Source organism: Hyla sarda, chromosome 10 (assembly GCF_029499605.1).
Source record: "Hyla sarda isolate aHylSar1 chromosome 10, aHylSar1.hap1, whole genome shotgun sequence".
Classification (NCBI taxonomy): Eukaryota; Metazoa; Chordata; class Amphibia; order Anura; family Hylidae; genus Hyla; species Hyla sarda.
In genome coordinates, this window is record NC_079198.1 from 41,613,681 (window position 1) to 41,630,812 (window position 17,132).

The 17,132-nt window shown below is 42.9% G+C and overlaps 1 protein-coding gene across 4 annotated transcripts in view; it reads right to left on the reverse strand.

The window, feature by feature from the left end:
• The window catches only part of CBL (Cbl proto-oncogene), a 118,368-nt gene that overhangs the window by 21,259 nt on the left and 79,977 nt on the right, over positions 1-17,132 (reverse strand). For 2 of the 4 annotated variants that reach the window (XM_056542618.1, XM_056542620.1), the window contains exons 7-15: positions 7,548-7,635; positions 7,244-7,375; positions 6,940-7,140; positions 6,666-6,797; positions 5,788-6,150; positions 5,411-5,505; positions 2,765-2,917; positions 2,567-2,664; positions 791-958 (exon numbers count right to left, since the gene is read on the reverse strand). In XM_056542618.1, the coding sequence (XP_056398593.1) occupies positions 791-958; positions 2,567-2,664; positions 2,765-2,917; positions 5,411-5,505; positions 5,788-6,150; positions 6,666-6,797; positions 6,940-7,140; positions 7,244-7,375; positions 7,548-7,635 (1,430 nt within the window). Of the gene's footprint in view, positions 1-790; positions 962-2,566; positions 2,665-2,764; positions 2,918-5,410; positions 5,506-5,787; positions 6,151-6,665; positions 6,798-6,939; positions 7,141-7,243; positions 7,376-7,547; positions 7,636-17,132 lie in introns of all 4 variants that reach the window. The other 2 variants (XM_056542619.1, XM_056542617.1) reach the window with 1 other exon arrangement.

Here is a 17,132-nt window from a genome sequence, read left to right on the forward strand (position 1 = left end):
GGAGGCCACATGTGTTTACAAAGCCCCCATAGTGCCAGAACAATGGACTCTTCCAAGAGTGGAAGCGGGCAGAGCCTAGCCTCTATGAGGTCTCCCATACACTACACAAAAGAGGATTTTTCTCTTTTATGCCTCTATACACACTCAAGAAACAGAAGCAAGAAGCATATTTTAAAACAGTAAGAAAGTCTGAGTTGAGCTGTGAATCAAGCCCTGGGGTGAGATCTATGTTTTAGGGTGGGTTCACACTACAGACTTTCCTCACAGAAAATGATCCTCATCAGGAACGTTTATTAACATCAATGGGGCTTTGATTCCCCAAAGATAAATTCTGCTTGTATCTACTTCTAGAGCGCCATGGTTTTTGCATGGAGGAGAAAAATAAGTGAGGAAATACTGCAGTGTGAACCCAGCCTAACAGTTCTTGTAGTCGCTTGGAATTCCTATGTCGCTAATTCTGCTGGTCCACTTTTACCTTTTATCTCAAATTTCACCCATCCTCTCTCCATGTATTGTATTGGCAGTATGTAATCTGATCTATTGCTGACCTACTAGTTCATCTTTTAAACATAGGACAGAATTAAGCTGTTTTTTATAGTCAAGGTTGAAGGGGGAAGAATTTTTCTCTCACAAGATATAAAAGTTTCTTACATTCGCTTATACTTGAGCTATGAAAATGTTAAAATTATGCAACCATTTAATATGTGTTCTACAGTGTTCTGTACAAAGTAAACATTTACAATGCCTTTTATAATATAGTTTTCAAGTTTTTATAAAATGCTTTGTTTACCTGCTCCAGGGTCTCTGCCAGTGGTTATGGAACTAAAGGCAGGTACGGCATTAGAGATATCAGAAAGTGTCCGACGGGCTGGAGCCATTGGCAAGGGGGGCTTTGGGATATCATAGCCATCATCTTCATCATCCTCTGGTCCATTGCTGAACAGTGCAGAGAACTCTTCTTCTTTGAAAAACAAAAACAAACTCTATTATAACCTGTTACTACTCTTACATTATTCATCACTTCAAACAGTTATTGGCATTACATTTTTCATATTTCAAAGTCTAACATATAACAATATTTCCATGCCTGTTCCTGCGTACCACGACTACAGGATCAGACAATACATGGTCTGTTTGTGGGCTGTAGCCTCTAAATTGCATCAAACTAGAGCACACAGGTTTGCACAGGAGTTACAGCACAGCAGGATATTAGTAACCAATGTTTGTTTTTTCTAAGTTATTTATTTGCTTTTTAGTTACAATGTATTATTGTAATATTTACTGTCTAATTCGGTCTGTTTAATATCTGTGCTATCCCCATTACTAAAATGTTCTCCATGTTTGACAATGCTATTCAGTACATCTTGATTTATGTAAGCAATCCGTGAACAGTGGTTGAAGGGTGCATATTGCTGCACCCAGAAGCCCAGATCCTGGATCTAGAGGAGCAATTGGCAAGACTGAGATACATTGACATTATAGAGCGGAGTCTGCTCCAGAGAGTGCTTGCTCAGTGAGCAGCAGAGGGTGGGGAGGTGAAGAATAATAAGGCAGCTAGCTGGGTTGCAATTCGAAAATAAGGTAGGGGAAAGTGAGTCAGGAAGGTTAGTCCTCATCTGGTACACACCAACAATTTTGCCTGTTTGGCATATGAGGGGAATATAAAAATTAGCACTGCTGCAGCAAGACACTGCCTCTGAAAGCCAGGGGGCGCTTGTTTTAGTAAATAGGGGAGTAGGAGTGCAGGGCAGTCCAGACAGGTACTGTGGGACAGACAGGGCAATCAGTCCCAAAGTCCGGAATCGTCAGACAGTGTGTTGTCAAGTATGGCACATCGTGAATCAGGTTGACAGATTACTGGGAGGGGCTGGGGAATGGTGCACATTGGCACCAATAACAAAGTTAAGCTACATTTAACATCATGATTTTTGTTGTGTGTGTTGTGTGAGTAGGATGCAATTTGGGGATTATTGGGAGGTATATAGGCATTATCTCATGCAACAGATGGAGACACCCTGGTTAAACATTGAGATAATGTCTATTTACCTCCATCTAATTGTTTCTTAACAAGGGTTCCCCCAGCTGTTCCAAAACTGCAAAACTAGAATTCCCAGAATGCCTTTGGCTGTGCAGGCATGCTGGGAGTTGTAGTGTAATAGCTGGAGGCACCCTGGTTGAGAAACAATGAGTTGGAGGTAAATATACACTATCTCATTGTTTCTCAACCAGGGTGCCTCCAGCTGTTACAAAACTACAACTTCCAGGATGCCCAGACAGCCAAAGCCATCTATCTCACATCTATCCATCTCATATCTACAAAGTAGAGTTATAACTGACTTTTTTCAGCCTTATGAACTATGTAACCACATTATGAAGTATAGAGGCATACCCCCCTTCCTACCATAAACTATGCAATAAAGATTGAAAATACTATTCACACTTCTATTGCACATAAAAGGTCAGAATCTTACAGATTACTTATCAACCTCCGAAATCTATTATTCTAGTGCTGACCTGGTTATGAAAAGCTGTAATAATTTTATGAGATTAAGTCTACAAGTTTCACCTGCTTCTCTCCCTGGCTCCATGACAACTGGCGCAGCTTGGCACTGGATGTTGTACATTGTCTCATAGGATTCTCTTTCCATCAGCTGTTCACCAGGCCTAGGGAAAAACAGTGAGGGAAAAGGCAATCAGTATTTAGCCCAAACTCTACCATTATATAAGTTCTGGCATCAAAAGGTGTTAAATAATGTGTGCTAACCTCATCCCTGAAGACATTACATCCACTGGTCTCTTTGTTTCACATTTAGGTACCACAGGGGGAATTACAGGTAAAGAAGATGGGCACATATACTCTGAATCATCAGCATTTTCTAATTGATCTCCTAATGGAGGTTTTGGCACTGGGAATGGCCTATATTGAAAGAGGATACGGGTAAAAGAAATATCTGAAAAAAAGAGCAGAGACTGCAGAAAAAGCAATCAATTCAAAGTGTCTACACATCATACACAATTCAAACTTCACTTAAAGGGGTACTCCGGTGGAATTATTTTTTTTCTTAAATCAACTAGTGGCAGAAAGTTAAACAGATTTGTAAATTACTTCTATTAAAAAGTCTTTATCCTTCCAGTACTTTTTAGCAGCTATATGCTACAGAGGAAATTCTTTTCTTTTTGAATTTTTATTTTTTTTGTCTTGTTCACAGTGCTCTCTGCTGACACCTCTGTCCGTGTCAGGAACTGTCCCAGAGTAGCATAGGTTTGCAATGGGGATTTTCTCCTGCTCTGGACAGTTCCTGATATGGGCATCAGGTTTCAGCAGAGAGCACTGTGGACAAGACAAAAAAAAAAAAGAAATAAAAAAAAAAGAAATAAAAATTTTTTTTAAAAAAGAATTTCCTCTGTAGCATACAGCTGCCCTATTTACAAAGCTGTTTACCTTCTGGCACCAGTTGATTAAATAAAAAAAAAATGTTTTCCACCGGAGTATCCCTTTAAACACACTTGGCAGAATTTAGAGAATGCTTTTTTTAAGACATTAGGAAGATAGGGCAACAAACAAAATGGCAAAAAATGTTTTTCCCCCTCAACAATAAAAAAAAGTCTGGCGATTTCTGCAATATTTTGCAGAGCTAACCAATTAGTCAAGTAGAATTTCAAATGCTTAATTAAAGTATTACTGTCATTTGCATATACCTTTGACATGTCATCCAGGCATGCTAAAAGCTAAAATCACACAGGGTCATTTCTGTCCCCTGCCAGCTGCCCAAACAGACTAATGTGCTCCACAGAATATAAAAGGAGCGCATCAGTCAGATCAAGCAGCTGGCTGGGGAGTGATGCACGCTGCCACGCTCTTCACCTAGTTATAACTCATGATTGCAGTGGGTCTAAGGATTAACAAGTCATAGATTTCTTGTGTAAACGTATTTTAGTTGATATGCTGTGCATGGGTTGTCTGCCATTTTGATTCCCATTTCTCCATGTTTCCTAATGCAGCCTACATATTCCATGGTGCCTATGTCATTGCAGAGGCAGAGAGGGTGGAGTTTTATCACTGCAGTTCTGAGTACTGTTTAAGTGCAGCAAGTGAAATCAGGAACATAGAACCCTTCCCTCCAGACTAACATTGCAGAGGATTATATGTGATACAGCTCAAACCTGCGACCTGTTGTCCTATGTTACTGCAGTTTTTACACAAATGGAGAGCAGTGTTAGGCTGCATCACATTGGACAATACAGAATCTACAGACAGGAGAATAGGCAGGTGGTGTGATCAGGGACCTCTGCAGCTAATGGACTCCCCTACTATCTCTGCTTTCCTAGTCTCTTCGATAGGTAACCTACCCACCTACATATCTTAAGCATCAGTCTGTGCATGGGAAAACATACAGAGGAACAAGGAGGGTGGAGCTGGGTGGGGAGGATCAGAGCTTTCAGGAGGGATCTGATAGGTGCTATGAAATCACATGGGGGGAGATTTATCAAAACCTGTGCAAAGGAAAAGTTGTCCTGTTGCCCATAGCAACCAATCAGATCACTTTCATAATTAACAAGGCCTCTGCAAAATGAAAGAAGGGATCTGATTGGTTGCTATGAGCAACTGGGCAACTTTTCCTTTGCACAGGTTTTTGATAAATCTCCCCCCATGGTGTTTACCGGAAGTCAGTAACACAGCACAGACTGACCTGTCTACACGTTCATGCATGTCATTTTTTGGTTGCCGGACTGGTGCAGCTGCAGTGATGAAGTGGTTCACTGCAACTGAGCTAGGATGAAACAAAATTGCAGCTTAACTTTAATTTGTTAGATTGGTAAAATGAAAGCTGAACTGTGATTGGTTGCTATGGGCAAATCAGACACATTTTTGTCTCATGGACATTCGCTAATCTGTGTCCATAGTGTTTAATTTATAGCTGGGCATGATGGGGACCGTACATGACAAGGATTATCATTTAGAGGTTCTTTACCTTCTCTCACAGTAACCCAGTTTTGCTTAAAGTATTTCTTTATGGAAAAAAAACAAAAAAAAAACGATAAAGCAAGAGATGGTTATGTGTCCCCCTTCAAATCCCCTAGTCTAATAAGCTCAGCCACAATTTTACATCAATTTCCTCTAGTAACATTTCCTTCTTCAGAGCTGAGTCAGGGTTTCCATTTTATTGAATAAGCAGGATGTAGAGGATTTTTTTTTGCCATTGTATTGTGATGCAAGTGCATCACACATAAAAGGAGAACAGAAAACAATGTCCACTAGATGTTATATTAAAAAGTGCACATTACCAGTCTTGTCTAAAAGCAACGTTAAAAACATCTTTCATAATTTTTTTTAAATTATTGTTAAGAAATAGATGCTACTATATTAGAAACACTTCTGGTTCAGATTATTCTTAAGAAAAAAAGTAACCTGGCAGCCAAGGAGTAGATGGCATTGGCGGAAGAAGATGGCTTCACTTTGGGATCATCAATATCAAGCCCAGACAATAGCTCTACACAGCCACTCTGTGAAAAACAGGGAAAACAATTGCGTATACAATGACAAAGTTATTAGTGCAGGGGAGCTTGTGCAAAGCTAATTTTTCAACTATCTTATGGATCAGACAACACACACTGATTTTATAGCAAGGCGGTTCTACATCACATCAGAATCTATAGTAGATACTGTTGAAAGCATGCAAGAAACTTTTCAGTACCACTGCTTCACTGATCAACAGATTTACACACAGCCCTTTTCATTCTATTTAATTTCATGTCTGCTTGTGACTGTTTCAGCACACTACTTACCGTACTAGCGTTGTCCAAGCTCTGTGTGCTACCATGACGATCTACCCTTTTATCATCAACATGTGAAGGCAACGTAAAAGGCAGAGAGTGTCGGTTGGTAAGCTCCTTGTTGCCAGTCCATGGGTCGCTAGGATTTAAGCTGGGTGTTGGAGCTTTGGGGACAGAACGAACATGCCAAGGGTCTGAACGGCTTGATGGAATGGGCAGTGGCTTTTCTGCAGGGGTGGAGGGAAGAGGTCTCCTCTGAGGTCTGTTGTCACCCACCATCGAATGTGGTCTATCTGGGGGTGGAGGTGGTGGGAGATCTCTAAGTGTTGGAGGGACAGGCAATGGTTTGTCTTTGTGATGTAAAGTAGTAGAAGCCTAGAAGATTGCAAAAATAAAAATTAAACAATAGAACAAATGAATATTTAAATGGGTACTGTCAGATACAAAAACTTTTGATATGTTGTAAAGCATGCAAAACCAATAGGTTTTGCAATTGCTTTCATTAGAAAATTCAGTATTTCATACTGAAAAGGCCAGTCAAAAAACTGCCCCCGCCCTCCCCCTGCTTGGCACATACTAGTCCTGCTGTGTCCATGCGTCATGGACACACTTCCTTGATTGACAGCTGTGAGTGCAGTGTGCACAGCTGGAGGAAAAAATCCTCCCACTGTCAGCTTGTGTCCCACTACTGTCAATGAGGACAAGCTGGGAGTTGTAGTTTTGCTAATGCTAGGGGAGATGTGAGCAGACAGTATACTGAGGGAGGGGGCGGAGACCTGCACAGTGAGGCCATGCCCCCTCCCTTTGAGAGGAATTCAGACTAGTGAACTAAATTAAAAGTGTAATAAAAAAAATAAAGGTGCATCTGACAGGTACGCTTTAAGAGTTACCTTAGAGCTGGTTGCAGGACTACAAGCCCCTGGTGGATTTGAAGTTCTCTGCTGCAGCAAGTCTAAGCGAGGGGGTACAGGCGGTAGAGCTGTCGGTGGAGCAACTGAGAGTGGAGATGGAGGTCTTTCGACCTAAAGGAAAAATCCCAGTAACACAATGTGAAATCACATAACACAAATAAAACCCATAAAATTACAACATTTTGGACATGTAAACCAATTTAATTATATTCCACAAAAAAAGCAAAAAAATAAAAAACTTAAAAAGTCACACCTTAGCCCCAGCTAACATAAATAGAGAATCATTTCCACTGTCATCGTCATCGTCTTCATAACAAGGTGAAGGTGCTCCATCTAAACAGTGGCGTAACATTTCTGCCATACCACCACATCTAGGGTCAAAAGGGTCCACTACAATAGGTTCCGTTCCTTTTATTTCACAGCGGCAGAAAGGACAACCCTGGCCTTCTGACTCCTAATAAAAGTAAAAAAATATATATATATATATATATATATAATATTTGAGACTATATCCTTACAAAAGACAATAACATTCTAACACAGGCCAAAACGCTCACCTGCCAGGAAGTTAGGCACAGTGTGCACATTAGATGCCCACAGGGTTCAATCTTTACATCTTTATCATTCTCAGCACATATCTTGCAGAGCTGGAAAGTGGAGCCCATTTCACAATACAGCTCATACTGCTCCTGGAGAAGAAAGGAAAGAATTAACACATAACAGCACATTACCAGCAGTAAACAAGGGCATCCATGATCTAACTACTTATGGAAAACTCAGTTATGAGTAGATTCTTTATAAAAAAAAAAATAATAATAATAAATGACAACCCATTTAACAAATAGTCACATGACACTTTACCTGAGTAACTTTGATGTGATCCTGAGGGGTGGGTTCACATAGACCTGTTAAATCTGGGTTCTGATTTCGGCCATCAGGGAAGAGATAGCTGTAAACCCACAAATAAAAAAATTATTTACATTGAGCATGATGATCTACAGTATTAGTCAACTGTACTCTGCAAAAGGACATGCTTTGTGTGGCGTTTGTATATTTGAAGTAATAGACCATCATAAACACACACTGCACAAAAAAAAATAAAGGGAACACGAGGATAACACCCTAGATCTGAATGAATGAACTTATCGTATGAAATACTTTCCTCTTTATATAGTTGAATGTGCTGACAACAAAAATCACACAAAAATCAAATCAATGGAAATCAAATTTAGCAACCCATGGAGGTCTGGATATGACCACACTACAAGCTGATCCAACTTTGATGTAATGTCCTTAAAACAAACCAAAATGAGGCTCAGTAGTATGTTTGGCCTCCACGTGCCTGTATGACCTCCCTACAACACCTGGGCATGCTCCTGATGAGGTGGCGACTCCTGGACAGTCTGTGGTGCAACGTGGCATTGGTGGATGGAGCGAGACATGATGTCCCAGATGTGCTCAAATCGGATTCAGGTCTGGGGAATGGGCGGGCCCAGTCCATAGCGTCAATGCCTTCCTCTGGCAGGAACTGCTGACACACTCCAGACACATGAGTTCCGGCACTGTCTTGCATTAGGATTCCAGGGGCAACCACACCAACATATGGTCTCACAAGGGGTCTGAGGATCTCATCTCGGTACCTAATGGCAGTCAGGCTACCTCTGGCAAGCACATGGAGGGCTGTGCAGCCCCCCCCCCCCCCCCAAAGAAATGCCACCACCACACCATTACTGACCCACCACCAAACTGGTCATGCTGGAGGATGTTGCAGGCATAACGTTCACCACGGCGTTGCCAGACTCTTTCACCAGTGCTCTGTGTGAACCTGCTTTTATCTGTGAAGAGCACAGGGCGCCAGTGGCAAATTTGCCAATCTTTGTGTTCACTGGCAAATGACAAATGTCCTGCACGGTTCTAGGCTGTAAGCACAACCCCAACCTGTGGACATCTGGCCCTCATACCACCCTCATGGAGTCTTTTTCTGTCAATTTGAGTGGACACATGCACATTTGAGTCCATCAGTTGAACATGTTTGTGAGGTTGGTCATGGAAAAATTTGAAAAAATTCCCCATGACAAGAAATTTGACATACACGTCACTCCACTTCCTCCCCTGCGCCCAGCGTAACGCTACGGAGGAAGCAGAGTGACGTATATGTCACATGCTCCTCCATAGGACGCCATCGGGAGAACGGGACAGTGGAGCGGCAGCACCAGACAGAGAACAGCCACAGATGAGCTGTCTGCAAGGAGAGGGGGCTGCTATTAATGTCTACAGGGGGGGGCCCTGCTGTCTACAGGGGGAGCTGCTGTTTTAAAGGGGGGCCCTGCTGTCTACAGGTGTGGGAGGGGGGCTGCTGTCTAAACGGGGAGCCCTGCTGCTGCTGCCTAAACGGGGGGCCCTGCTGCTGTCTAAATGGGGGGCCAACTGTCTAAAGGGGGGCTGTGGTCTACAAGGGGGGTGCTACTAATGTCTAGAAGGGGGGGAGGGGCTGCAGACTACAGGGGGGCCGCCACTAAGGACTGCCGGGGGGGGGGGGGCTGCTGCTAATGTCTGCAAGGGGATACTACCTACTATTAAATATAATCTTACAGCAGAGTCACCTGCACAAACTTTAATTTATAGGTAGATCGTGCAGGTGACCCGGTTTCTAGCGCTGCTCACCATGTGGTCATAGGTCTCACCACCAATGCATATTCCCTGTTCTGTCCAATGGAGAAGAGAGAAATCTTGGCTCATATTACAGCAGCCACCGCCTCCTTTGCACACAACAAGGAACCCACACATCATACGGTAAGCAGTGCCAGAAACCAGGTCCCCATGCTGTCAGACTCCCTTTAAAATAAAAGTACTCGTACTTGGTATCGACGAGTACTAAAACTAAAGTATCGGTACTCGTACTCTGTCTTAAAAAAAATGGTATCGGGACATCCCTAGTACTTAGTATCATGTGACATTGAATCATTATACACGCTCATCGACCACGATCAGGGCCTCACTGCTAGCCAGTACTTTCTACAAATGAGAGGTTTGGATCCCAACCTCCCTGAATTACTGTTATACTTACTGAAGTTTGTGCTTCATCACAATTTTTTCTTATTCAAGGACAGGTACTTTCTTCAGACAAGAGGAGTGGCCATGGGAGCGACGTGTGCCCCGTCATATGCAAATTTATTTCTTGGATATTGGGAATAAAGTGTTCTAACCCATGAAGGTACGGAGGATGGTAAGATTATTTCATGGATGCGATTTATCAATGACGTTTTATTTATTTGGCAAGGCTCACAAAGTATTCTTGAAAATGTTATTTCAGATCTGAACCAGAATGATTTAAACAGTAGACTCACCCATGTCATTAAAAGATTCAATAGATTTTCTGGACATTAAAATTTTTTCGGATGAATCTGGATGTCTACACATGACTGTCTTCCGCAAGGATACAAGTGTCAATGCCTTTCTGCATGCCAAATCTTCCCATCTATCCCACACAATGCGTGCCATCCCATATGGCCAATTTATGAGAACAAGAAGGATCTGTGATCTAGAAAGTTAGTATGACCTACAATCAGTTCAACTTGAAATGCATTTCCTACAGAGGGGATATCGGCCAAGAAATATATCTGCAGTGGTAAGGAAGAAAAAAAACCTTTTCAAAGGGCGCTGCTGTTGTCCTGGTGAGATGAAGATGAAAAGTCCGAGGCAGAAGTATTTTGCAAGATATAGCTTCTTTATTGGTGTAGAATCATAGCAAGCAGGGATACAGGCTAGATAACGTGTTTCGGGGGACAGCGCCCCCTTCTTCAGATCGGTGATAACAACTGGTGGTGCTTACATGGTATATATACACTTAAAATGGGCGCCAAACATAAGGGGGAGGGGCTACAGTAAACAGGGGCACATACTGTAAAGGCATGATAAATACATCAAAATAGACATGCAAATCATGAAAACCTATTCTGACACATAGAACAGCCTGATGGAATGGAGCTATTACAAAAACTCTAAATAAAATCATTGGTGAACAGTAGGTAATATGCGCGCATCTGGAGCCGCTGGCCGCAGCTCCGGAGTGTGCGGCGGAAGTGGCCGTTGCTACAGACGCGTATCCATGCAGTCTGTCGGAAGCGTCCGGCCAGAGAGCGTTGCCCGGGAGACTCACGACGCGCAGAGGCGCAGCGCGTCATGGGCAGCGCTCAGGAGGCCGGCTCACCCGTGATGACAGGCACTGAAGTCCCTCGCTGGAACCCACAGGAGGGAAAATGTCAGGATGATAGTATATGATGAATAGGCAGTGGTAGTTAATGTGTATGGACGTCAATAAAAGTGTCACTGAATATGGACATCTTGAACTAGAGCCAGTGATGTGGCAATGAGAAAAATGGGGGGGGGGGGGGGGGGGGGGCTTTAGGGGTGGAGGGAAAGTAATAAGGGGGGGGGGGGGAAACAATGGGCAGAAACAGAAAAACGATCTATGATGGTAGAAATAATAATGAAAAATAAAAATAAATATAAATAAAAATAAATAAATAAAAATAAAAATAGAATTAGAAATAAAAATGAAAATGAAAATAATAATAAAAATAAAAATAAATAAAAATAAAAAGATAAAAATATAAAAAATTTTAGTGTCATATCCCGCTGTTACATTTGCCACGTATTATTATATATATTTTTATTTATTTTTATTTTCTTCTTTTTTCTCTCTTTTTTCTTCTTCTTTTTTCTTTTTTAATTTTATTATTATTTATATTTATTTTTATTTTTATTTTTTTATATTATTTTTTTTATTTTTATTTATTTTTATTTTTATTTATTAATTTTATTTTTATTATTATTTTTATTTTCATTTTTATTTCTAATTCTATTTTTATTTCTAATTCTATTTTTATTTATTTATATTTATTTTTATTTTTCATTATTATTTCTACCATCATAGATCGTTTTTCTGTTTCTGCCCATTGTTTCCCCCCCCCCCCTTATTACTTTCCCTCCACCCCCTAAAGCCCCCCCCCCCCCCCCCCCATTTTTCTCATTGCCACATCACTGGCTCTAGTTCAAGATGTCCATATTCAGTGACACTTTTATTGACGTCCATACACATTAACTACCACTGCCTATTCATCATATACTATCATCCTGACATTTTCCCTCCTGTGGGTTCCAGCGAGGGACTTCAGTGCCTGTCATCACGGGTGAGCCGTCCTCCTGAGTGCTGCCCGTGACGGGCAACGCTCTCTGGCCGGACGCTTCCGACAGACTGCATGGATACGCGTCTGTAGCAACGGCCACTTCCGCCGCACACTCCGGAGCTGCGGCCAGCGGCTCCAGATGCGCGCATATTACCTACTGTTCACCAATGATTTTATTTAGAGTTTTTGTAATAGCTCCATTCCATCAGGCTGTTCTATGTGTCAGAATAGGTTTTCATGATTTGCATGTCTATTTTGATGTATTTATCATGCCTTTACAGTATGTGCCCCTGTTTACTGTAGCCCCTCCCCCTTATGTTTGGCGCCCATTTTAAGTGTATATATACCATGTAAACACCACCAGTTGTTATCACCGATCTGAAGAAGGGGGCGCTGTCCCCCGAAACGCGTTATCTAGCCTGTATCCCTGCTTGCTATGATTCTACACCAATAAAGAAGCTATATCTTGCAAAATACTTCTGCCTCGGACTTTTCATCTTCATCTCACCAGGACAACAGCAGCGCCCTTTGAAAAGGTTTTTTTTCTTCCTTACCACTGCATATCTATCCAGGACTGGCTAGTCCTGTCCTGTACCCTGGGCTTAGCAGCTGTATCCGGTGGACTATTATCCATACCACTAACCCCACTGTGGGTCTACATGCAAGTTTTTTGCTCGCTCAAGGTGAGCACCCATCATCTACTCTTCGACTAACCCCTCCCACCTGTCATCAACGGTATCACACTAGGCGCCTTTCCGTCGGTCTTTCCTTCTTTTGCTCTTTTAAGAAATATATCTGGTTGCTATGCCAAAGCAAAGGCATTGAGTAGACTAAAGTTGCTTGACCCAAAGAAAACAATACAGTATGACAGATCACAAATTTCATACGAAGTGGCATAATATGAGGATTATTACAGAGAAATATTGGCCCTAACTAAAGATAGAAAATTGAGGAGATGTATGCCATTGAAACCCCTGATAACGGCGAGACGTTCTAAAACATTAAAGGACATGTTGATGCAGAGTCACCATGTACCCCCAAAGTCACAGTTTATCTTTTCATCACGTGGTCCCAAGTGGGGATCCTATCCATGCGGATCATATTCTATCTGACCACAAATGGTCAGAACATCAACATTTTGCAATTATCGTCCATCCGATTAAATGTAGAATGACATCAGTAATATACTATGCAACGTGTCCTTGTGGCCTAATATATGTTGGAATGACATCAAGGGAGTTGCGCACTAGGGCCCAAGAACATCAGAGACATCAGAAATGCAATCAAGGTTGATCTGAATGATAATAAAGAGATGAAGAAATTGAAATCCATACCACGTCACTTCAGAAAATGTCAGTACTGAAAGGAAAAGCTCCTATAATTCAGGGGCATTGACCAAATTAATCTTAGTGCCAAAGGAGGAAACGTGATGAAGAAACTTGCACAGACAGAATGTAAGTGGATTACGTTGCTGAAAACAATGTCGTCCTATGGGCTTAACGAACAACTAAGTTTTACAAGTATTTTTATAATCCACTAGAGCTCTGGGTCCTATAATATAGGTTTTATATATGTTTTTTAACATGATTTTAAGCAGTGGGGTCGGTGATTATGTTTTCCATCTTATCTTGGTATGAATGAAATTGGGGGAGATTTATCAAAACCTGTGCAAAGGAAAAGTTGCCCAGTTGCCCATAGCAACCAATCAGATTGTTTCTTTCATTTTGCACAGGCCTTGTTAAAAATGAAAGAAGCGAGCTGATTGGTTGCTATGGGCAACTGGGCAACTTTCCCCCCATTGTCCTTTCCAAGGTGGATTTAATAAGGCGAAATTATAGTGATGATTAATTCTACTGTTTTTACTTCAATTTTCAGGCACCATATAGTGTTGGGATGGATATGTGCTACTACATATTTTTATTTTTATTTTATCACTGAACAAGTTCATATAGCAGTTTGGAAGTGAAAGAATGTCTTTAACAACTCATCTACTTTCCCCATCAATTTAAACTTCTTCCATTTTTTTTTCACGTTTGTGGTGTAGTAGGTTTATTTATCACTCCCTCCTTTTTTTTTTCCCTTTTCTTTTTCTTTAGTCCCACACTTATCTAATTCCCATTCACCTTATTAGCTTTGTGATATGGGCTACAGCCTAACTTTTTGTATACCCATTTTCACACCTATATACAATTCATTACCACTGACTATATAATAAAAAAAAAAATGTTTTTTTTTTTGTTTTGCTTTAGATTCATCTATGAATTAAAGCCTTTCACTTTCACAATAAATTTTCACTTACTGTATATATACTTGAGTATAAGCAGAGTTTTTCAGCACGATTTTTCGTGCTGAAAACGCCCTCCTCGGCTTATACTCGAGTGAACTCTCCGCCTGTCAATCCCTTTATCAGTGGTCTTCAACCTGCGGACCTCCAGATGTTTCAAAACTACAACTCCCAGCATGCCCGGACAGTCCATCTTCACCGGGGGGGCCCTCTTCTCTGCTCCAGGCCTGCCCCGGACTAGTGACGTTGCCTTGACGACGACTCACAGAGACGTTCATGCACAGGTACGTCTGCTGCGCATGGACATACCTGTGCATCGTCGTCAAGGCAACGTCACTAGTCCGAGGCCGGCTCGGAGAAGAGGGCCCCCCGGTGAAGATGGACAGCCTGGAACGACTAACCCTCCCCACCGGACGGTCCCTGTAGCATAGATGGCCTGGACCATCTCACGCTTCTTTCCCACCGAGGGGAGGTGAGTAGAGAACTTAAAGGAGGGTCTGGATGATGACGAAGGCGGCAGTGGTCTTCAACCTGCGGACCTCCAGATGTTTCAAAACTACAACTCCCAGCATGTCCGGACAGCCGATGGCTGTCCGGGCATGCTGGGAGTTATAGTTTTGAAACATCTGGAGGTCCACAGGTTGAAGACCACTGATGAAGGGATTGACAGGCGGTGATGATGAAGGGGGGGGATGATGACAGGGGTCTGGATGATGACAGGGGGGGGGGATGATGTATTTCCCACCCTAGGCTTATAGTCGAGTCAATAACTTTTCCTGGGTTTTTGGGGTGAAATTAGGGGCCTCGGCTTATATTCGGGTCGGCTTATACTAGAGTATATACGGTAATACTGTGCACTCATTTTCATTCACATCTAGGACCATTTACATTTATTTATTATATTTATTTATTTATTTCATAAGTTGTATTATATATGAATTTATTAGTGGTACAAATATATATTTATTCATGAATTTTGGACATAATTTTATATATATTTATATGTATATACACAAATTTCAGTTTTGTTTTCATTCATTCACACCCTTTTTTGTAATTTGACCAAACTACCGTATTTATCGGGGTATACCACGCACCAGCCTATAACACGCACCCTCATTTTACCAAGGATATTTGGGTAAAAAAAGTTTACCCAAATATCTATGGTAAAATGAGGGTGCGTGTGTGCGCGTGTATACCCCGATACACCCCCAGGAAAGGCAGGGGGAGAGAGGCCGTCGCTGCCCGCTTCTCTCCCCCTGCCTTTCCTGGGGTCTAGAGCCCTGCTGCCGGCCCTTCTCTCCCCCTGGCTATCGGTGCCGGCAATGGGGCGCCGGCACCGATAGCCAGGGGGAGAGAAGCGGCGCCGACAGCCAGGGGGAGAGAAGGGGCAGCGGCACCGGCGCCGCTGCCCCCGTTGCCTCCCCCCATCCCCGGAGGCATAATTACCTGTTGCCGGGGTCGGGTCCGCGCTGCTGCAGGCCTCCGGCGTGCGTCCCCTTCGTTGTTGTTATGCGCTGCGCGGCGCATGACGTCAGTGCGCCGCGCCGTGCATAGCAATGACGCAGGGGACGCACGCCGGAGGCCTGAAGCAGCGCGGACCTGACCCAGGTAATTATGCCACCGGGGATGGGGGGAGGCAATGGGGCAGCGGCGCCGGCAATGGGTGCCGCTGCCCCTTCTCTCCCCCTGGCTGTCGGCGCCGCTTCTCTCCCCCTGGCTATCGGCGCCGGCACCGATAGTCAGGGGGACGGAACGGGCAGCGGCGCCGATAGCCAGGGGGAGAGAAGGGCCGGCAGCAGGGCTCTAGACCCCAGGAAAGGCAGGGGGAGAGAAGCGGGCAGCGACGGCCTCTCTCCCCCTGCCTTTCCTGGGGGTGTATCGGCGTATAACACGCACATAGACTTTAGGCTAAAAATTTTAGCCTAAAAAGTGCGTGTTATATGCCGATAAATCCGGTATTTATCATATTCATTTCACCACCAGACACCACTTATATGGGAGTCCTTATTAAATTTATGGCTGTAATTCTTGTGTTCCCCCCCTCCTATGTATTTTTATCATGTCTTGTGCACTTATGTGATTTTATGTGATTTTATGGGATTTATGTCGGGTATTGATTTCTGCCATTTATTAGTGCATCCAATAAAGATTTATATGTTTAATCATGAGTTTGTGCATGTTTTGTACCAAGTGAGGTCTTTTTGTAGGATTACAGGCATATTTGAGGCCTGCTGGAGGTCATTTTGCAGGGCTCTGGCAGTGCTCCTCCTGCCCCTCCTTGCACAAATGGAGAGGTAGCGGACATGCTGCTGGGTTTTTGCCCTCCTCCATGTCTCCTGATGTACTGGCCTGTCTCCTGTTAGCACCTCCATGTTCTGGACACTACGCTGACAGATACAGCAAAACTTCTTGCCACAGCTCACATTGATGTGCCATCCTGGATGAGCTGCACTAAAGGAGTCACTTATGTGGGTTATAGACTGTTTCATTAGAGTGAAAGCACCGCCAGCATTCAAAAGTGACCAAATCATCATCTAGGAAGCATGGGAACTGAAGTGGTCTGTGGTCCCCACCTGAAGAACCATTCCTTTATTGGGAGTGTCTTGCTCATTGCCTATAATTTCCACATGTTGTCTGTTCCATTTGCACCACAGCATGAGAAATTGATTGTCAATCAGTGTTGCTTCCCGAGTGGACAGTGTGAATTCACAGAAATGTGATTGACTTGGAGTTACATTGGGGGGCATTTACTAAGGGGTTTAGTCATTTTTTTCTGACTATTTTTGGCGCAAAATTGTCGCAATTGCGCCTACCCTATAAATTGTGCGACTTTCCCTAGCAAGCGCTAGAAAGTCAAAAAAAAATTTCCCGCTTAATTTACGCAAGTTTTCAGTTTTTACTTGCAGTGGTCAGGAATTAACTGAGACAGTCGCAGTTGCGCAATAAACTGTCGCAACGGCCATAAAAATT